Raw genomic sequence first — 22918 nt, forward strand, 5'->3', positions numbered from 1 at the left:
AGCATTTCCTTGCAGTGTAATGGCAGGTCTGGCTGGGGCTGCTGCCTCCAGGTTAACAGAGACAGATTATGAACACACACTCAGCCCCGCAGGCAACTAAACCTCTACTACACCTACTGTAACTCCACATTCAAGATTGTGTCTAACAAACAGCTGGACCACATCACAGGACATGGACCTAAACTCCAATGACAAGAGCAAGAGGACGTCCCGGACCAGTTTACCTGACGCTCCTTCTCTCTAGATGCTGCTAAGCCTTCTCTACCCTCCAATTTCATCTTATGGCTGCCATTCAGCAGCTACTTGTTAACTTTTTGACAAATGTTTGCTGAAACAGTTCGCCTGAAGGAACACTGAAAAGACAAAAAAAAGAAACCTTGGCTGTCGGCTGCGAGCAGTTTGAGTGTCTGCGGTTAAGGCTGTAAACATGGGGAAAGAACAGGATCTGCTGGTAGCAGTGAAGAGTGGAGATCTTCTGCTGGCTCACAAGCTTCTCTCCAAAGTCAAGTGCAACAAAACAAGTGAGTGTGAAGCTAAGAGAGGCAGGGGGGTAGTTGACTCTATTATTTCCATGCAGTGTGATTGTTCTGTGCTCTGGGCCTGTGAGTGTAATTGTTTCCACCGTGAAATAGAGCTTAGCTGTTGAGTGTTTCCTCTAGGTCCCCTGCTTTGGGGTGGTGGGACGGGCTGTGGGGGTTGGGGTAACAGTTCAATTTGGAATATGAGAACACTAAAGAACACTATGAAGGTGGATTAACTTTATAAATTAACTTCACATAAATTAACTAAGTAAACAAAAATAAATAAACAAATAAAAACACTTATCTTAAGACCAGTCTACAAATTAACTGAGTAAACAAAATTACCGTATTTCCTCTAATAGTGGCCAGGACCTTTATTTACCGCAGAGATACCAGGCCTTTAATGGAAGCAGGCTTATATTAGAGAGAGGCCTTTATTTCTAATTCCATCTGTTGATAAGTATATTTACTCATATTTTAGTACGAAGCCTCCTTGTTTTCTGATCTGCTTCTGAAACACTTACGTTAACCAAAATAGACCAACTATACTTGCCTGAATGCAGCACAGTTTAATCATATTTAAAAAGACAATTACATCTGATTGACAAGAGCCGTGACACTGTTTACATAAAAGTTGGTATTTGGTGTTATTTTTGGCATTGAAAAAAGATTTTTTTGCCCTGGTGGGGGTTCTCCTTGGCCTGGGAGTCCGTCAGGCCTGTATAATTATAGGGGTAACACTGCTGTTGCCTTGGGCGATCTCAACCAAGTGCAGTTTCTTTGAGATAAACATGGGTTCAGGTTCAGCTGTCGCCCCTCCAGCAGTCAGGTCAGGGACAATTTGAAACTAAGTGGATTCAAACTGCGGCACAACACGAGCTAATCTCCTAAATGCAGACCCCTGCAGCTCATGCATCTTGCTGAGCGGGTTTTAGGGGGCTTTCTTCTTCTTTCAGAGTTTGTTATCTGCGTAGATTCCAAGTCAGGCGACAAGCGAGCTCTCTTTACAGCAGTATTGTTGCAAATGACAGGGTTCTCCCTTATCCAAGCCCGGGGAAAGTTAAGGCCAAGCAGGCTGTGAAGTTGAAGCCTCTCTTTTGTGGCGTTATCTGTTCTGGGCCTTTCATCAGTACGGCTGGCTGCTCAGTGACAAGCTCTGGGAACAAAGCTTTGGCTGTCAGGAAAAAGCCCGTTACACACTTTACACACTACACAGACAGCGAGTGCTGCTTGGCAGAGAATATTAAAAGTGATATTGTCTGTTTGTGAACAACCAATGACAGCCAAACTGGCTGGGGAAAGTGAATGAGTAATGTTCCCCACTGTTTTATAAACTACCATCAAGGTGCCCCTGAGCAAGGCACTCCATCTGTTTTGCTACAGTAGCTCAGTAGACAAATGCATCATTGTGATTGTACTGGGCAGCTCCCAGGTGAGAATAATACAGGACAAAAAATGACTCAATCAATCAATAGATGAATGCTAAAGTAAATCAAATGATATTTTAATCAATAAATAAAAGAATCAATAAAATCTAAAGCAAATGAATGATTGAATGTATAATTAACTAAATAAATGTCTGAAATTCATTTCTACATTTCAACAAATTTACATTTATTTGTATTTCTATATTTATACATTTATTTATGTATGTATTAAATCGAGAAATGTTATAGAAAAATAGTGTAAATGTGAAATACAGAAATGCAAATATATAGAAATGTATAAATTATATGAATACATTTGACCTCCCCTCCTAATAAAAGTTGTACCTTTATCAGCTGACCACATATAATGAAAAAAGTATACTTTATGCCTTCATGGCTCATGTTTTTACACCTGCACATCACAGCAAGAGCGTGAGACCAGGATCTTGCCAAAATATGTCTTAGTAGCCTAAAAGCAGAATCATGGATGGACAGAAAATGGCATGTAGGCTATTTGTGTATTTCTGTCTTAATTTCCCTTGGTGACACTGACTCCCACACGCATGCACATGCTGCTTTCAACATCGCTGATCCTGGAGGACCCTTGTAGAACATTGTCAAAGTGTAGACATTTGTCACCATAGTCTGAGCTTCTAGTGTCTGAAAGCAGCAGATGCTGCAGCTGGCAGTGAGGGCTCTGCAAATGACTTTGCCAGGATCCAGACCTTTGAATCCACCCGCTCCATCGAGTCGAGTTGACTGATTCTGTTGGTCTGGTGTCATGACATGAAACAGTGGTTTATCGGCTGAAAAAAATGATTGATCCAATGAGCGCCGCGGGGGGGATTAACGATTAGCCAATAAGTGCCATGGGCGGGAATAACGTTGTTGTCAAGCCGGTGTCAACCCATTGTCAAGCTGTACACCAGAACCAAGGAGGAGTAAAACTAGGCAGTGCTGATCAAATATGAATCAAGATTCTGTTACTGCATTGCCGATTTCTCACCTCAAATGTTGTCAGAAACATATTTTAGTGTACTGTTTGGCTGTAATATGAGGAAGTTTGTGACCCGGCCGCCATATTGAAAATGGACAAGCCAAAACCAAGCACCGCTCAAGTCGTAATACCTCACCCACCACGTTACCACCAGCCGGAGCGTTTAATGGTGATTGAATCGAATTCCCCTCCCTCATGGAAATCAGTTAGATTGGAGACAATAGGCTCTTTTATACAGAGATCCAACATTATAGCCATAAAGAAGATCTGTCATTAAGCCACCTTTGCTCTTTTACACTGTACCACGTTTGTGCTTTTACATAGCATGCTGACATTCTGGATTCAGAGTAGTGGCGTGTAACACAACAGCATCAGCTCCCTGTCCTGCTGTGCCAGCTGTCCCTTTTACATAGACGTTGATCTGGCTCTGTGACTACCACCGTAGCCGGCTTACTCTGCTGCCCAACTCCATGTCTGTACCTTTTATACAGAATAGTGGAATAAAGGAGCAGCATTCCCGCCTTGAACAGGCTATGTAAAAGGGGCTAATGTCAGACTGAAGATGGAAAGGGAGTATAACAAGTTGACAGTTCTGTCTGATATCAGGCAACAAATGACCTCCACTGTCTCCCATTTACAGAGCAGCCCTGTCAATAAGGGCTGATTGATTGGTTGGTAGTGACCTACGTTGAAAGGTTTGACAACCAAACCAAAATAGAGTTGTGCAGTGTACTACTGCTAGATTATTTATTTGACTTACTTACTTACCATTTAAACTCTTACCATAAATTCTTTAATTCATTTAAAATCAAAAGTATTTTTAAGAGTATTTCCTTTTCCTTTTATATTGCAGCCTCATTATTTTTCCTTCCTATAAAACAGTGGATGGATATGGGAAAAACTTTGGATAACCAGCAGACGTTGTCTCGATACCAGTCGACTCTTTATGTGTCGAAATCACTATAAAATTACTTTATTATTGCTATTGGACTACATGGTAACAACAAGACTAAGTGACTACAGCCATGTGTACGACTCTGTGAGGCTCTTCTCAATGATGCTAGCTAAATGCTAACTTCAACATGCTTATGCCGCTTTTCCACTGCATGGTGCGGCTCAACTCGACTCTACTTGCTTGGAACTGTTTTTTTCTGGTTTTCCATGGGCAAAAGTTGTGGATAGTAGCTGGTACTTTTTTGGTATCACCTCTGTCGAGGTTCCAAGCAAGCTGAGCTGATACTAAAAGGTGACATGAAAACACTGCAGACCACTGATTGGTCAGAGACAATCGTCACTAGAATCATCACTTACGCAACACAAGGCATCCTGCACAAACCCGCCATTTTTGAATAGCCAAGCCACCATGGCTGCCTTTTTTTACCCACTGGACTACTCAAAACACAAAACTCCTGTTTTTTGTCTTGCTGCCTTCAGCCTCTTCTGAAACAACATTTGTCTCCTTGCTGTGACAAACAGCCACATACCGAGAATCAAGAACAGCATCCCTTTGATATCCTGTGTGTTTTGCGTTGAAGATGATGTCACGCCAGTTTCACGTGGTGTCACTATAACGACCAGCTACATTGAGCTACATTGCCACTTACAGGTTTATCTTCACATTTTTGTCCCACTACTCACAAGACTCAAAACTATTCAGTATGTTGTTTGTTCCAACAGTTTTGTACAGTTTTGTAAGAACACAAAATTATAATTGTTCACAATGTACAAAGCCTTTTTTTAGACTTCCTCGTGAGTTTAAATGACTCTGATAACAAACAGAATGTATCCATAAGTGCAGAGCCTCTGGAGAGGTCAGGTGCTTTTTAAGCTGTTATGGTGGTGTCAGGCTGACATGCTGGACATTCCCAAGCCCGCAGGCTAAGCCACAGGCCGCGGCTGGGTGCAGATGGAAGAGGGAGGCACCTGCGCATAGACTGAAATCTGTAGCCGGAGGGAGTGATTGGGGGGGGGGGGGGGGACTCAGGGGTCAGGGAGTGACCAAGCATGTGGTGGACAAAGAAATACAAAGTGTTGGTGGGGGGGCGTCTGGTCAGCTGGTCCGGCTGGATGCACGGGACGCAGCTGAAGTGGACTGACTCTGTGTGTGTGTGTGTGTGTGTGTGTGCACATGTTGGGGGTGTTTGGAAGTGTGACAGTTACATAATACAAGACTGACACACTAGGTGTAGGATAACATAACAGCACCTCACATATAGGGGTGGGAATATGCACCATACAACACTGGGGCAAAGAATAAACTGAAAGTATTTATTCAGAGCAGAGGGAGTGAGGTATGTAAGGGTAGCGCAGGCTGCTTCCTGTTCCTTCCTTTTGTTTATTTTTCAAATGTTTCAGATTGCTGATGAAAAGATTTATCTCAGTATGTTGTGGGAGAGGAAGCATTCTCTAAATTATAGTCATTTTTAGCAATGTAGCATTTTTGTAAACAAACTCTTAACAAAACTAAGGCCTCCTAGTTCCCCCCACTGCTGAATAACAACAAAACACTTATCTCTTTCCACCCCTGCTTGTCTCCTTTCCAGCCTCAAACATTATAGTCAGAGCTGAAAAGATCAGTCCATTAACCAATTAGTAGAATTTGGTAAAACAATTTGGTAAAAAATGCCAAAAATCCGATGGTTCCAACTTCTTAATAGTGAGGATTTGTTTTTTTCTACATATTAAAGTAAACTGACACTTAATGGGTTTTCCACTTTTGGTCAGACAAAACAAGAAGAAGAGCTTTTTTCACTGTGGACATTTCATAGACCAGAAAATTAATTGATTATGCACGAAGAATAATATAAAATAATAATTGATGTTGTAAATAATCCTTAGTTGCAGTTCTACTTACATTGCAACATCATTTATATAATTTCTAATGGTGTTATCATGAACAGTATCATATGGCACACCCCTAGTCAGAGTGGCAATGATTAGTTGATTAATCGATTGAAAAACAATCTACAACTATATTTATAATTGACTATATAATTTCAGTATCTTTTCAGTCAAAAAGTTGTTGGTCCTGGTGTCTCATATTTGAGGATTTACTCCATTTATGTTTTAGATGACTAGATATTGAACATCTTTGGGTTTTTGATGGGACAAAACAAGACATTTTAAGAAGTTAGCTTGGACTCAGAGAAAGTGGGCATTTTTCACTACTTCTGACATTTCATAGACTAAATAATTCATCATGAAAATAATTGTCAGATCAATTAATAATTAAAATAATTGTCAGTTGCAGCCCTACTCCTAGCCTTCATGATGTTTTAGAGACTTCTATCCCACCGAGGATAATGTTTTAGAGAAAAACGTGACCATGAAAATGGTTACAAATCTGAAATATCAGCTCAAAATATCAGCCTTTGCAAAATACCCCCCCCCCCCGTCGTAAATCTGTTGTTGATGTTGTCCCAGCAGTAGCTCTTGTGAGATGCAGGGGCCCTGATGGTAAAGCTGGCTGGGAGGTGGCAGAGGAGACTTGCAGTGTCCTGAGGGGATTAGCAGTGGCAACAAGGCTGACTGATGGACAGGGAGCTGAGATGGGAGGTTTCTTCTCCGATCAGCCATCTGCTGACATCAGGTCGGGTGCTCAGTCAACTTAAGTGGACTTATCACAGCCTCCCTCTTTTTTTTTGCTTAGCTGTTGCAAGCTGACATGTCAGGTGGGCTCATTGTAGATAGATATGGTGGTTACACAGAGGGCTGCAGACTCACATAGCGCTGCATTTAGTGTGACAGCTTGACTCGTAAAGTCATCTTGCCTTAAACGCCCCCCCCCCCCCCCCCCCCCCCCCCCCCCCCTCACATACTCTTGACTGGAGTGAACTGAAGTGGGTGTTATTAACCCTCCTTGAATGAAGACCATTAGAGACTAGAGGTTCTTCAAAGGCCATCATGATTACAATGTCTTTTGTTGCAACACATGCTTGCTTTCATCTTAACCCACGGCCCATCCCTCTCTTCTGTCGTAGTAAATACACGGCCTTTGGGTAATTCTAAGATGGACAAACAGAGATGACACAAAGGCAAAAGATCATATCTGAACGTCTATTGTGTTGGCCATTTGATCCAGACATAATTGATGAGTCAGATCCTCACAAGTCTCAGACACTATTTCACCAAACACACAGGTAACAGCTGTCGGTATGGTAAAGTCTGCCGGATTGATTCATAAAGTTAGCTGTGATTAGCACATCAGAGTCACATCACTACATTAAGTACACTACATCCCAGGTGAATGCTAGTGAAAACCAGTCTGATTAATGATCAACCTTGTCAAATCAAACCAATTTAAGCAGGTTTGGGAGGTCGACAAAAATAAAAGTATGTGAGGTAGTTCTAACAAAATGTTTTTTGTTATTTTTTTTAAGGACAGCCATTTTTTTCCAATTATCAGTAATTACATTGAACTTGAACCACCTGCTGTTAAACTAGAAGTAGCGCCTTTCTGGAGGGTTAACAGCATTGAGGCATTATGAATCACTATGGGGACATGCAAATGAGTAGAAGGGGGTGGTGGCACCACAGTAGTACACAGCAATCTACATATATAAATAGCAAAACACTCTACTTTGCTTTGAAGTCAGTTGGCGTATTAACTCTAGTTTTATGAATGTGAAACACAGCGTCTTGAGTCCAGCGGGTGCGAGATCAATTTACTACAAAACATCATAGAAAAGCAGAAAATCCCTGTGCTTGAGAAGCTGGAACCAGCAAACATTTTTTGCTTGAAAGATGACCTCAACGATTAACAAATGATAGTTGCCTTTTCATTCTCTGTCAGTCAGTCCAGTAATTGTTTAAACTCAGACCTTTCAGCTACGGGTGAAGTAAAGGTTGAGTTATATTTAAGAAAGGGTGTTGTTTTGTTGTCGTCTACATATATTTCGTGGAATGAGATGACTTGCTTCCACTTCATAGCAGAGCAATCTCAAAACCTCAGATCAGATTAGCACTGGAACTCATTGCAGTAAATTGGGGGTTCCCACTGGGAACTCGCTCAAGAATTCTGCTCACACTTCAAAAGCAGAAATTCACAATCCATACTGGTGGACTTTTTTAATGATTAATTATGTAGGATGTTTCTACAATAAGTTACTTATACTTACAAAGTTTCTTTAGCAAACTAAGTGCTGTTCACTGTAAGACTTTCTCTATCCGAGTCTTTGTTACACAGATATACCTTTGAAATGTGATTATCTACACTTTTAAATATCATTTTATGATCATTTATCATCTTTATTTCATCATGTATACTCCTCTTTGTGTTCATGTAAAGTCACAATGAAAATGGGCTTTTCAGCGTCCTGGAAAACTGCCAAAACAAATAGTCATCACATATTTTTAAGTAATCCCAGTCTGACTTTGTACTATTTATAATGTAGTACAAAGTCAAAAGGTTGTGAAATGTAGCACAACAAGCTAGCGAAGCAATGTAAATGTAAAAGCCTTTGGAGCCGTTTCTTAACAAGCAACCACTATCTTCAGGGATGAATCCGGGAGGAAAACAATATATCAGACTTTGGATACACGCACAATACCTGTAAGTAGGATGAGTTCATTGTTGGTATGAGATTTGTTTAAGTCCCCCGCCATTCAAAAATATCTTTTTGTTCTTGTTCTTTCAGTTGGATGTTTGAGCTTCAGTGTGCAGAATGATGTATGTGCAGTTTGTTTTCACATTCATCTGCTTAAAGTAGAAAGTTTCTCTGTGCTCATTAAAAAAATCAGACTTTAAGCGGTGGGCCTACGAGCATGATTTATGACATCAAAAATAGTTTGGAAGCCAGTCATGGTCCAATATTCAATAACACAAGTGTGATGTGGAAACTTGAAGCCTCCAATGCACAAACACTGAGAATGGACTTTACAGTGTGTCTAGCAGTTCTGAAATGAAATATATTTGCATACTATATATCATATAGATTCTGGGATTTTTAATGAGGAAGAAGGAGTAGATGTCATTTTAAGGATTTTAACAAGATCATTTTACTTTTTTTGTGGAAAAAAACATCAGACAAATTATTATTTATAATAGAGTACTTTATATACATCTTACAACATGTCTTAAGGGGATCTTAAACAATAAGAAAAATATAGAAAATTGCCAGCTATATCCTTTAATATTCCTTACTTTCTTACTTTGATCAACAACGACTCGTTCTTCAACCCCTACCTCCACTACCTCCACCTCCCTCATCCTTTATCTTAGCCTCCTCCTTCCTTCATTCCCATACCTTGAATCAGGGATAACCCATCTGGCCTAGTGTCAGATTAGAAGTCTGTTAGATTTAAGAGTACGTAAGAAGAAGTGTGTCCGTGCGTGTGTGTTTGTGTGAATTTAAGTGTTGTCTATAAACTGTCCATGTCCAAACATTTATTCTCCTTCAACTCCTCAGATTTTTGTCTCATCTCGTTTGAATTGTTTCGATTGTCTGTAGCAGCAGGTAGTTGTAGTTAGCCCCCCCCCCCCCCCCCCCCCCTCAGCTAACCGGCTAACTGGGCTAATCAGTCTTGTACTGAAGCCAGACAGTTGGGTAGCAGCCAAGTAGTGTGTGAAGGGCTTTCTAGTTCACCTACTCTTGCACTGTAGCAGATACACACACACACACACACACACACACACACACACACACACACACACACACACACACACACATTAATCCTGACCCCTTTCCTCCCCTGACAGATGGGGTAGCTTGTCTGGGATTGTTGTGGAATCTACCAAAGGAATTAAGTAGTGTATGTGCGTGTGGTTGTAATAGACAGTGTCATTTAATCTAACATAACTAGCCTTTTATTACTCGCTCCAGGCTGTACATAGTTGAGTCTGGCACTCATCCTCATTTAGCTCCATTCTTTTCTCTCGTTTCTAAAAAACACAAGCCTTCATTCAGGCAGGTGCATGAGTGTAACATTCAGACTGCAAGGTACGCTGTCACTGCTTCCTGCCTTGCCTCTACATGCCCTGCAACTGTATACATGTGTTTGGATTTTACTCCGTGATAAGAAATAAAAGGAACAACAAAAAAAAAAAAAAAACATATCTGTAGGCGGAGTGTTCTGAGTTGGTGGAATTGTTTTTGTGCGTGTACAGACAAGGATAATGTGATTGTCTGACAGGGAGGTCTGGTAGTTGTGTATTTACATGAACGTGTATATATGTGTGTGTGTGGGTAAGGAGCGTGTCTCCCAAATGGGAATTGGGTTGTATCAGTATCTGGTAGCGGTAATGAGAATCAGCAGGATGCTGTTTTTGTAGAGGTTGCTGTCTCGGCTTTGATCTTCTACGTTATCACGCAGATTTTTTTTTTAATAACTTCATTTCAGCCCCCGACTCTTCCTGTCTCTTAGCCTGAATTGGAAGCGAATAGAAATCACCATCTCCGGTAGCTGTTCATATCAGCCGGCTTTGTAGTTGTTTGATAAGCCACTGTGCCTCAGAATAAGATACTATTCACGGTAATGAGAAGTGCCTCGGATAATATTTAGGTTAACTGATCAGTGCGGATCTATCTTAGGCAAACCTGTGACATGGGAAGAATAAGTGGCATCAGATATTGCTTCACAGATGGAGCTGCATTTAGATTTTCAGTGCAACCTTCTTGCAATTGTCATCATCTTGCTTCACAGTATTTGGATGCATGTTTTGTGTTTCTGACAGGAGTCGAGGTGCCTTTAGGCTTCCAGATAGGAACAGAGGAAAAGTATGTTTTGTTACAGCTTAGGTTTTATTTTTGTAGCTCTGGCCATCAGTTCCATCACTTCTAATAACACTGAACTTACTAAAGTAACTGAGCAACTGGCCAATCATAGCTTAGCAACAGTAACCTGACACAGCAGGCCTATCTAGCTTTGGATTTTTCAGCATGTTGAAGTGGTGTACACAGGGCTGTCTTAACACTGATACTCAGGTACATAAAGAGTTTGAAATGTGTTTGTTTTTTACTATCTGCAAAACCGAAAGTACAGTTGTGGAAATGTAAGGAATGGTGTGTTTGTCTGCTCTCAAGGGAGCTGCAAACGTTACGCATGATTGGTTAAATATTTTACTACAATCCCAGCATTATGTCCAAGGCCAGCAACGTTTGATACTACGTTATTTTGTCAGATTACAGGTTAGAAGAGACGTTCTTGACAAGCACATCCACTGTGTAGTATTTCCCCTCTGTGTGGAAGCTGTTCCTGCATGCTTCTATATGAGAGTTTAAGCTAATAGTGGCTTTGAGCTGCTTTTTATTGGATTTGGGGAAATTTACACTCCAGTAACCCCAGCCAAACTTGTAATCCAAGATAGTATTTCATTCGCCACACATATTGGTTAGTCCTCATCTCAAAAGCCTTTCTCTTGTAATGTTATAAGTGAAGCATATTGTTTGAAAATACAAACAATAGAGCCAAGGATGTAAGCTAAGCAGATAAACATGGTTATAATGAAATAAAAATCTAATTTTATGTTTTTGTTTTCTTTTATCACACTTGTAATACAAGACAAACCAGCTCTACACTGCAATACAAGAACAATGCTTTTTGTTACATTGATCATCAGCTGGTGAGGATACTGAAGTATTTTAACACAATATAATATATATGGAAGCAAATAGAGTCATTAATATTTTGAGCTTTTGAAATGATATTCACAAATAATTTCGCAGCCTTAAGTTGTATATCACCTTTTTTGTGCAAGTGAAAAAGATTGCAATAATGTATCTGAATGTGTGAACTTGTAAAAAAAAAAAAAAAATCCTCACAAATATAAGTGTAAAAATGTTTTGTAGTTGTAGAAATATTTTGTGTATCCAGTAGGTCAAACCTAGAATCAGTCTGTCTGATCATTTCAGCTGGAAAACCCCTCTGCTACACAGTACCAAAGAATTATTGAGGTTCAATACCCAGCCCTAAACTTGGAATGGGCTGGGAAAATGGCATCATTGTGTTGGGTTTGTGTGTTGTGTTGATAGGGTTGGATGTGGTATCGTCAAGCTATTACTCCCTGTACAGGTTTTTGTCTTTGATTAGACTAACAGCGCATATTGTAATGCAGCTGTAGGCCTGGGACTAAATGAACATTTAAGTGACTTGTTTTGGTGTCTCATCTACCAGAATTTCCACATTATGTATTATGTGTATTGATCCTTACCTCTTAGGCTAAATGAGAAATGTAATGACTTTTCCATCCATGTACGCGTGTGACCTCATACTGGTGTTTGGCATAAGTCCAATAATTACATGACAGTTGACTAACTAGCTGGAGGGGCTCACTGAGTAAAGTAGCCAATGCTCAATCAATTTTATTGTTTGTTTTCTGACCTCAGCAGCATAATCTGAAATGGCTGTGAGACTTTGCTACTTTCACTATTTCAAAATGGGAACAAACTAATATTTGGTGAAATAACAGAACTTCAAGCAGCACTAGAAGTCTGTTGGAAAAACTTAACACCCCTGACTGAATCAGAATGTTTCTGCTCTGTGCAAATAGCACTGGACATGAGAATGAGTCTGATAAACTAAGCTAAACAACCCACATCTTTAGTCAACCGATCAAAATGCAGGAAGTGACTGACTTCAGTGTAACTTAATTTTAGAGACTGTAACCCAAATACAAAATAAGTCACTTGGCAGGGAAACCACTATCATTAGTGTGATGGAAAAATCCTGGCTTTGAAAAATGATATTAAAAAAGAAACAGAAAGTGGTAAACTGCTGCATTCAGCAGACACCGTAGACAATTCCACAGCATCAAAGAGCAGATGGTGATGAGCAAGCATAAGCTGTGCAACAAAAACACAAATTTTTCTAAGCAGGTCATCTCGTCATGAACCTGTATCATATTTCCTCTTTTTACACCCTAGCAGCAAGCTCCAGGTCTGAAAAGTGAAGCCAATGCGGAAGTGCCTTAATCCTGCATTCTTTCTAATGGCTAGCAGGGGACAACTCCATTAGCTCCAAAAAGAAGTCAGATTGTATAGAAGTCTATGATTTAGTACCTCAGTAAACATTTTCCTAGTGTGTCTGGTCACAATCGCTAGTTTCAAGTCTTGTTCAATACAGCATGATGTTCATTTTGTAAATTATGTTTCCATTTAGAGTAAACAAGATGCTTTAGGGCTTGGCTACCTTGAGATTGACAAGTTGCTACCACGGCAACAATGTTGATTACGTACATTATGTATTGTAACCCCAGATTAGAATAGGAGTATAGGTGTAGTTGTTGCTATTTTACACCATTACAGTGTCTTGTTCAGTGTTGGGTTGTACTAAAAGACCCTCTAAAGAGTCAGCTGTTCAGTTTTTCCATTTTAAGCCTGTTTTTCGCTAGCCAAAATTAGCATTAGCATTAGCCAATTAATGTGAATTACAGATGCACAGTGCTAACCAAGCTAGCAGCTAGCATTAGGGTTAGCTCCACCCTCTTGTCCATATATGGTCACTTCTGGCTCAAAAAATCCAAGATGGTGATGGTCAAAATGGGAGTCCACAAACCAATGGGTGACGCCTTTTTTTTTTTTTTTCTTTTTTTTTTTTTTACAGTTTATGATGACACCCCAGTCCTCTGTTGTAATAGCTGTGGTTCTAGGAAAGGGATTGGTTTCTGTAATTTCTCACCACTACACACAGCAAAAAGAAAGTACCGCAAGGATAATGTCTCATTCGACTCAAATGGATGGGGACGGAGTATTGTTGCTCTCATGGGTACATGATTTGGATAATTTTAGGTTCTTGAAGTCATGTAAAATATTAGTAGTAATATTAGAGTTATGTTTCTCCTAAACATGTGATCATGTGTTTTGTTGGTAACGCTCTTGGTAAGAAGTAGAGTAACATTGACCTTTTTCAAAGCAGACATTTTGACATGTCACTGCATGAAAAACACAGGTGTAATTGATAACATTAATCAATTGCATGGACTGCATTCCATTTAGATTATCCAGTTTCAGGGCACTTAATGTAATAGAGCCATTGTTAATGTTATCAGTAACACCTGTGCTTTTCCTACTATGACAAATCAAAATGTCTGCTGTGACAAAGGTCTGTTGTACCTCTTTTGAAGTATAAATGCTTGTTGTTGGGGCAGTGCCCCATTCATGATTTTTGTTTTTACCTTGGTAACACTTTATTTTATGATTCTGTAATTTCCAAATAATTTTCCAATCATGTCCTAGGAGGTTACCTGGAAATAACTATGCAATTTGTCAATAATTTCCTTGAAAGAAAAGCTCAGTTATAACTCGAGTTAATATTTATTTATTATTGGGAAATTTCTTCTTAATGATGAATTGTATGCTTGCCTCAAATTACATTTTTTTTTACGTATGTCCATATAACCTGTGTGCACTGACTAAAATTCATTACACTAGAAATTAACTAGAATTAATTCACTGGAAGTGTACCAATACTAATCTGCTAATTATTTTCTCAATCAAGTTTTTGGTCTATAAAACATTTGAAAACAGAATATGCATCACAATATCCTAAAGCACAAGTCATGTTATCAAATGTGTTGTTTTGTCCAACAAACAGTCCAAACCCACAAAATCAGTTTACTATAATGTGAAACCAAGAAAAGCAGCAATCTCACATTTGACCAACTGGAACAATCAAATTATTAGTGTTTTTGCTTGAAAAATGGATTTAATTGTTTAATAAGCTGTAAAAATTGTCGCTGTAAATAACTTTCAGTCAATTAATTGACTAATCATTGCAACTCCAACCTTTAGGTTGGATCAAGATGTGATAAATTGGTCTCATGAGAGCCCATCATGGCGCTTTATTGGCACATAAGTGGAAAAGTACTTTGCAGTACAGAAATACCATCCTGTACCTCTATTTTGAGTGTGGCCATCTCTGGCTGCTCTGATTTGTATAGCTGTCAGGGTCATTTGCAGGACATATGTAGCCTCTTTGGAAGCACTTTGCATAGTTGCCCATTGTAGGAAATGTTTTTTATTAAAGGGATGACTACCTTGTTATAAATATGTTATGTTATATATATATTCCCCAACCCTAGGCATATGATAAATATGGACAACCAGCTATTTCATTCCCCCAAGACCAATATTTTGAGGTAGTAAACTAAATCATGTGTCTAAGTTGTCGAAGTGCATGGAAATAAAGGAGGGGCTCTGCAGCGAGTTGGGTAAGTAGAGTAAACAGATGATTTGAATGGTATGTAAAGTGTTTTGTCCCTAAGGTGCAGGGTTGAGACATGTTATGTAATGTGAAACCTGCAGGTGTGTTTACGCCTGTTCTAATCTCCTGCTGTTTATGAAGAAGTATACAGATGTAGCAACACTGATTCGCATGCACACACTGATACACCGCAACACAACACATCATCTGTTTTATTTCCACTCTGGCTCAGTGTCAACGAATATTGAATGTGTCTGACCTAGTTGCCAGCGGCACCACGGGAGATTAGTCTCTACATTTTTAACAATGGAGCAGATTTATTGGATAATACGGCCCAGAGCTGTTTTGATGTTGAGGGTTTTTCTCAAGACCCAGTTGCAGCTTTTATTCTTACAGGCAAGCGATGCAGCGATGAAGTAATTGATGAAGAATTGATGAAGCTAAAGTGTGTCACTTTGCAAATTTGGTGTATGTGTATGCCCTCGGGTGTGTGGTGTGCACAGTTTATACTGTCCTGTCTTTCCTAGCATTTGTAGTGTTAGGAAACTCCATCAACCGTACATGCACACAGACAACGCTACATTTTTATGACTGTTTATTTATTCGGGCACATTGTCAAAAACACACTAACATTCATACAAGGAAGCAAACCAGTTTATTGCCATGGGCAGTCTGTGTACAACAAGTACTTATTGTCTACCTGTGCAACCGGAGGTAAAGCAAAACGTGTTCTGTTGCAGGTAGCGCTCTGTCAGTAAACCCCATTTGGCGGCCGCTCACTCATCTATTTGAAGACTGATGCTGATCTTGCTTTAGGGCTTATTTGTCTCTGCAGGCAGTTTACAAGCCTCCATTTACCCGCCAGCATTAACATGCATCACATATCAGATTGTGGTTCTATGACTTAACAGGATTACAGCTGATTACACCTGACAATCAGATCTTTCTCCAAAGCTTATTTGACAGTGACATTACATTAAAGTCCACATTCAACTGGAACCTGATTGAGGACATAATGTTACAATATTGTGTGGAAGGTTAAACTTAACTTTGAAACAACTTTGCAAAGAGTTTTAAATGATATCAGAAAGATCTCAACTTCATACGGTGATGCAGATAGCAGCCATGGATAACCACACACATGAGTTGGCATTACAACGACATCAACATATTTGTCGGGTTCAAATATAACTGGATGTTTTTCCCTGAACGCATACAGGGCTGTATTCTTGAAATGCATTGTAATGCATGTTAGAATAAAACATGAAATGCAATTTTTTTCCTACGAAAGTTTGATTGGCGGCAGTGATTCTGGTGGAATGTCGAGTTATAGCCGACCGATCTGACTGGCAGACCAGCAGAAGCATGTGTGTTATTGAGCAGCCTGGTGTGATTTACACCTGATTTAACGAAGGTTAACACAGTGGATGGCTGTGCGTGATGGCACAATGCTGCAATGTGCTGCATTGCTGAACTTCTCAATTTGAAGCTGCAGATGTATCAACATACCTCTGCTTCAGACGGCTGCAGGGATTCAATGAACTGAAGGAGAGCCTTAAAGCAGCTGTAGATAACTGATAATCACATATTAATCATATGAAACTTTAATTTTCTATTGCCGATTGAAATGCGTCTATGAGTTGGAGATCTTTATTGTGCTTTTTCTCCCAAGTATTTAGTTTTTTCTTGTCAACTATTTGACCAAAATTGGCAGTGGAATAACTTTGTTCTACAATCAGACGTGGTTTTAAGACGTCTATTCTCAGAGCAACCTTGAAAAACTCACTTTCTACCAAACTGTTGACAACCTGCTTTGTGCTGCCTCATTTGAATGAAACACCCACCTGTGCACCTTGTGTGAAAGTGAATGAGTAAGTGTCCCAAAATGTTGAACTTTTCCTTCAAAAGATAATACACTGCATCGCTGTAAATAACCATGATTTGCTCTTTGACGTTTTATATTCAGCCCTCAGGCTTTGATATTTGTAGACTTTAAACTGTGATGACCTGAAACCAATTGACAATTTGCCCAATCAAGGTTTAATAAGTTCAGTCTCTCTAGTCATTTACTCCCATTTTTGTATCCAGCGTCCTGTATCCAGTGTAAAATTCGACTAACCATAACAGGAATTATCCTGGTTTCACCAGCTTTTTAGGTTTTTGGTTCTGAAACCTGCAGATACACCAATAAGTAATTCTTTGCTAAAAGTGGAGTTATTTTTGAAGCTGTAGGGACTCTTCTCTTTTCTCTGGAAAGCCGTGGCAGCAGCAGCAGTACAAACTGACACAGGCAATATCTGTCTCCCTGTCCTCCTTGCTACACAGAGCTGGGTGATGGCTCCCATTTGGTTAGACTTATCATCTAAGTTTAATCACATTGTTTTATACTCCTCGTACACACACACACACTCCTACAGGGATTTGGTCACTACCTCACCACCTGCCAAGGACGAGGAGCCAAGCTGGAGACATTGTTAGCGGGGATTATAAAGTTAATTTAATGTTACAGACATTAGTTTTTCATGGATCATGCACTAATTTTTAAATGATTTGTAGGTATTAATAAACACATGTTTCTGTTTATGATAAACAAAAAAATGTGTGTTGCATGCAGATAGAAGTACATTCCTAATCATGTTTTTGGAGCCTTATTAGGAATTCTGTGGGAAAGCTGGAGTGAAGCCAAGTCCCCGCTTTGCCTCGGTGGTTTGGTTTGAGGGACTGTGTTTACCCTCTCAGTAATCAGTGCAGTTAGATGGATGTGTTTCCCAGATAAGTGTTTTCCTTGATGAGGTCCTTACCTGACCACAAACTGTTTATCGCCACAGACAGATGATGACCTTAAATTACCCCCCCTTCTTCACTCCTCTGTATTTTGGTTTCGCCCCAGGCCTCTGTGGCTGTGCTGTTTGTATGCTGGATACCTCCCTGCTCATCGTGGCGCGGGGGTTCGTCCCAACCCACAACTCCTGAATCAAGTGTCCTTTTCTGCTTTTGTTAATGAGAAGCTGGTGTGGGTAGAGGTGGGTTTGCATTCCCTGTGGTATAACTACAAGGAATATTTTGCAGACCGAGAGGCAAAACTTTAACACAATTCCAAAGAGCCTAGCCTGATAGTAACCACTGTTATTTCTAGGGGTGCAATGGATCACAAAACTCACGGTTCGGATTGTATCACGGATTGGATCATTTTTCGGTTCAGCAAAAAAAAAAAAAAAAAAGGGGGGGGGGGGACATTAAAACTTTGCTTTGCATATATTTTGTAAAACACTTGCAGCAAGGAACTTTTGCCCATGGTCTTAAATGAAAACAACATTCAAGATGTCCAATGTTTAAATAAAATCTTCAAATATATAAAATATTCAATACTCAATTGTTAAATTAAATTGCAGTATGAGGCATGATACCTTCCTCTTTTAAACACGGTAGTGAATGAAACAATAGCCTACGTCCACATCATCAAAACTTGATAACTTACAAACATGAACACACGTCTTGTCTGTTGAATGAGCCACCAAACAAACATCCACTGCTAATGTCAGTTAGCAGCTAGATAGCTGCTCAGCTGCAAAAGGGCTAATGTTGGCAAGCAAAAGTCGACTAGATTTGTGTTCCAAGCAACAATTGACGCACACTAGACCAGACTTTCATATGAAGATATAGGTATTATATCAGCCTGAGCCACAGAGTGTTGCTGAAGCAGAAAACTGAGATGTTGCAGGTCTGCCATGTCCTGAGAAACCTGGGCTCACCAATATTACATCTTTAAAGCTGCACTAATCAATATTTATATATGAATATATAGGAATTAAGAAGGAATTATCATTGGACTCCTCTCAGTTTACTTAGTTTTTAAGCCTCTTTCGGTTCATTGTTTTGGTTTTACTGTTTTGGTTCAGTCTCGCCACTCCTCAACTTTGTTTCCAGTAGCAGTAGACTGTTTTCAGTGATAAACCAACCAACTGTAAACTACCTTCCCAGCACCAAATCGCAGATAATGGAACCAAATATTGTGGAAGGAACCAGATATATAAGCGGTCGATGGAGACCAAAACAGAGCTAAAAGGAGGGTGAATATTGGATTTACATTTGTCAGATGGCCAGAAAGTTGTTGTGGAGTACTGCCCCCTAATGGCCAAAAAAGGAGAGATTAATGCAGCTTTAAAGGGTCTGTTCAACCAAATTACATTAAAAAACAGACTCTCACTCACTGTAGCTCCAGTAGTGCCTAGCCATGATGATAGTTTTGGTTTTATTTTTGTCAACATTTAAAGATATCTGTCTTTCATCAGCAGCAACATGTCTATCCCAAAACAGTAGCCATGTATTTGAGATAATCCACAGACAATGCTGTAAACAGTTTTCATTGGAACTACTTTCTGACAAAGAAATGCTTCCTATGAAAGATCTCAAAAGCAGATATCTCAAAACCTGGGTAAATAAAACTACAATATCTACATGGCTAGATACAATCCAAGGTAAATGAGAAAATATGTTTTTCTGTAATTTGAGTGAAGTGATCCTTGCCTTTGATAATTTTTGGTTGGAAAAAAAACCCCACTGAACAGACAGTAAAGTGTGCCTTTAAAGACTAACATTAATGTGATTACTTTATCCTCATTTTTGTGTATATTCCTTCCAGTCTTATATATGCGTGGACCATGATCAAAGACATTTTTAAATGAGTTTTGCAGCCATGCAAACCAAAGCAACAGACGCCTCTGCCAGCTGCAATCTCGTTGAAGGAGACAAAAGCGAGCAAGCTGGCCTTTTTTGTTGTTAGTTTATTTTTTATTTACAATTTCTTGCTTTTTTTCCCCCCAAACTCTCTGTTCTTACTCTGAAGAGGTGCTACTTGCACTCCTGTCTGATCTCGCAGCGAGTGTTTCATAAAGTCCTTTGCATGTTTTCTTGTTTACTCACCTGACACACACACACACACACACACACATACTAAAAAAGCATTCCCCTCATCTCACCTGAATAGATTCATTCCCCCCTCCCTCCCCACGACTTCTCCTCCTCTCTTTATTTCCCTCCACTTTTGAACGTTCCCTCGCTCCTCAGTGAACTAATGTTCTCCACATCAAAGCTCCAAGATCCCTTTCTTCTGTCCAGGATGCCTCAGCTGTTATGAAAAAGGTGCAGAGGGAGCATAACAACAGCAGTTCAGAGCGTTGCCTCTGTGAAATTAATCACAGAGGCTGCTTGTGCATCTGATAAGGTTATCAAAACAAAGCATCACATGATTTTTTTGCGCTTTGTTTGTTGTAACCATAGAAAACAATAGAGGGATTCCACACTGACAGCTCTACGACTCTTAGCATTCAGTCATTTTTCTTTCCATGGACATCAGCTTTGTGCAGGGGAGCAAACCCTGTAATTTCCGTCTCTGAAAGAAAACACAATGCTTGAGATTTACTACACATCTGTTATCACCAGCTACTAGGGGTGAGGGGTAGGAGCACACACACACACACACACACAGAGAGTCAACATGCTGGCAATGTAATCGAGCCCCCTATCACTTATGTGAAGAAAAAGGGGAAGGAGGGAGAGGATAGAAAGCAGAGGAGAGAAAAGGGAGCTGACAGTTTAGTGGACACATAGTCCGAGAGACAGCCAGCGAGTAGGATAGCATGGTGGGTGTGCTATGTGAGGAATGTCGGCTCATGTTGTAACTAGAACTCCTGAAAGGCCTTGTTCTCTCCATACCGCTGGGACAGTTTAGACCCCGTTTTGGCAAGCCGCCCAACGCCCAGCCCCTCTATCTGTCTCATTATCAATGTGCCTTTTTGTGCCTTCAGACTCTTGTTTTTTATGCATTTGAGTCTGTAGAAGCTCAAGCTCTACTGTGTTCAGACCAGCATGTAAATGATAAAAATCAAATATGACTGCAAGCATGACTGTAGCCAGTTTGTGCACTTTATTATTTGCCATTTGGTGGAGAATCCCCCCCCCACAGCCCCCCTGCAGGGCTGTGAATGTGTGCATTTGTAAAACGGCAGGCTCCAGTGGAAATTGATCTCCTAACCATGGAAATAAAAAGGCCTTCTTTATCCACTGAGCTCCAGAAGAAGTGGAAGAGATTCTGTATGAAGTTCCTTGAATATTGTGGAATTTTAGAAGTGTAAATTTTGGGATAGTCAGGAATATCAATGAATTCATGCTTTTTTTTTTTTGAGGATTTTATGTATTTTTAATGCATAGTCTACTCAACTGCAGTGGAAATCAGAATATTTTTCCCTTTATGACTTTTCTGAGCTTGAAAATAACATTAATAAACCAGAGAGAAAGAAATAATTGAATATTTAATCAGTGCTCTAGTGGGAACCCAATTATATTCCATGAATTCACAAATTGATTCATATTCCTCTATTCCTCTTGTTTTTGCTATCACTGCTGCTGTTAAGCATTCCCTTTTGATTATATAATCCATTATTCTTCCCATTCAGTTTCATTCATACATTTCTATGAAGGATTATTCCAATATCTTACAAATTGCACACTGCTCAGAATTTCCATTGAAACTCTGGATTATTACCAGCACTTCATGTGTACTCACTCTCAATTTTACCTCCAAATAAAGTAGTTTAGATAATCTGACGAAACTTCTGGTTTATTTACAACCAGTCTGACTGCTCATGCCCCATTGTCTCAGCAATTACTTTGGTCATTGCAGTGTTATCCTAACTGATAAAAATAATGACCAAAATTACAAAAACCCAAGTGGTTATGAGCCAAGCTGTTATGAACTTTCACATGTTTCAAGTATTGGAATTGTCTGTTATCATAAATCAAATTTGCACTAAATGTATTCCTTTGCATTAATATTTAACCCTGGCTTTATTAGAGTCTTGCTCTACCTGGTTAGCTGCAAAAACTACATTTACCTTAATATCACAATCATTTCGCTGGTCAGGATATACTGTAGGTGTATTGCATTGTCAGCAGTGCTAACAGTATTGGCTTTTGTTAGAGTATCCCAGTATCTCTAATGGTGGTACCATCAGGTGACAAGAACACAGATTAATGTTCAATTTATGCACAAACTATGTTCAATGTCACCCGTTTTGGCATCGGACATTTGGCTTGATCCTACTTGGATCTTCGTCAGGTCAGAATGTTTGAAAAATGTAAACCACACCCATATTTATACATCATGAACACTAATAGGCTGACAAGCTGTATGATGGCAGGTGTGGTTAACCATCTAAACCGCCCAGGGTGATAAACATCCCAAAACAATTAACAATTCAATAAAGTACATAGAAAAAAGCAGTAATACAAAAGCTATACTTCAAAATATAACACATACATCTTATATATATCATCTGATACTGTTTATATATAAGATGTAAGTTGGTTTACATTTTTCATACATTCTGACCTCACAAAGATCCAAGTAGGATCAAAACATTGTCATTGTTAAACTTTTTGGCTTGGAGTAAGTTTGCAAGTGCTACCTTTTTTCATTGATGCTGTTTTCTGATAGGCTTGCACCTACATGATGTGCATATAATCACTCTCCTTCAGTTAGTAAAAAGGTGAATCTTATTTGCATTCGCTACATAGTCATCTACCCCTCTCATTTTTCCTCCACTACATAAAGGGCACACTACTTTCTGCCATGGAACTGAATATAAATTGTGAGATACAGAACTGTCCAATATGGACGCAACTCCGAAGTAGGCTATTAAATCGGACACTTCAATCTCTTTACTGTTCCTGGTACACTACTAACTCTAACTCCATATCTCTTCCTATCTCTGTCCGTTCCCCACGCTTATGTGATTTTCCACACCTAAGTGGGAGAAAACAGTGAGGGAGATTGA

General features: G+C 39.6%; 1 protein-coding gene across 4 annotated transcripts in view; it reads left to right on the forward strand.

Annotated features, from left to right (window-relative positions):
• The window catches only part of LOC137172486 (caskin-2-like), a 64150-nt gene that overhangs the window by 4262 nt on the left and 36970 nt on the right, over positions 1-22918 (forward strand). For all 4 annotated transcript variants that reach the window (XM_067576946.1, XM_067576947.1, XM_067576948.1 and 1 more), the window contains exon 2: positions 3-521. In XM_067576946.1, coding sequence (XP_067433047.1) covers positions 428-521 — 94 coding nt within the window. In that variant the 5' untranslated portion in view covers positions 3-427. The remainder of the gene's footprint in view (positions 1-2; positions 522-22918) is intronic.

This window comes from Thunnus thynnus, chromosome 20 (assembly GCF_963924715.1).
Source record: "Thunnus thynnus chromosome 20, fThuThy2.1, whole genome shotgun sequence".
NCBI lineage: Eukaryota > Metazoa > Chordata > Actinopteri > Scombriformes > Scombridae > Thunnus > Thunnus thynnus.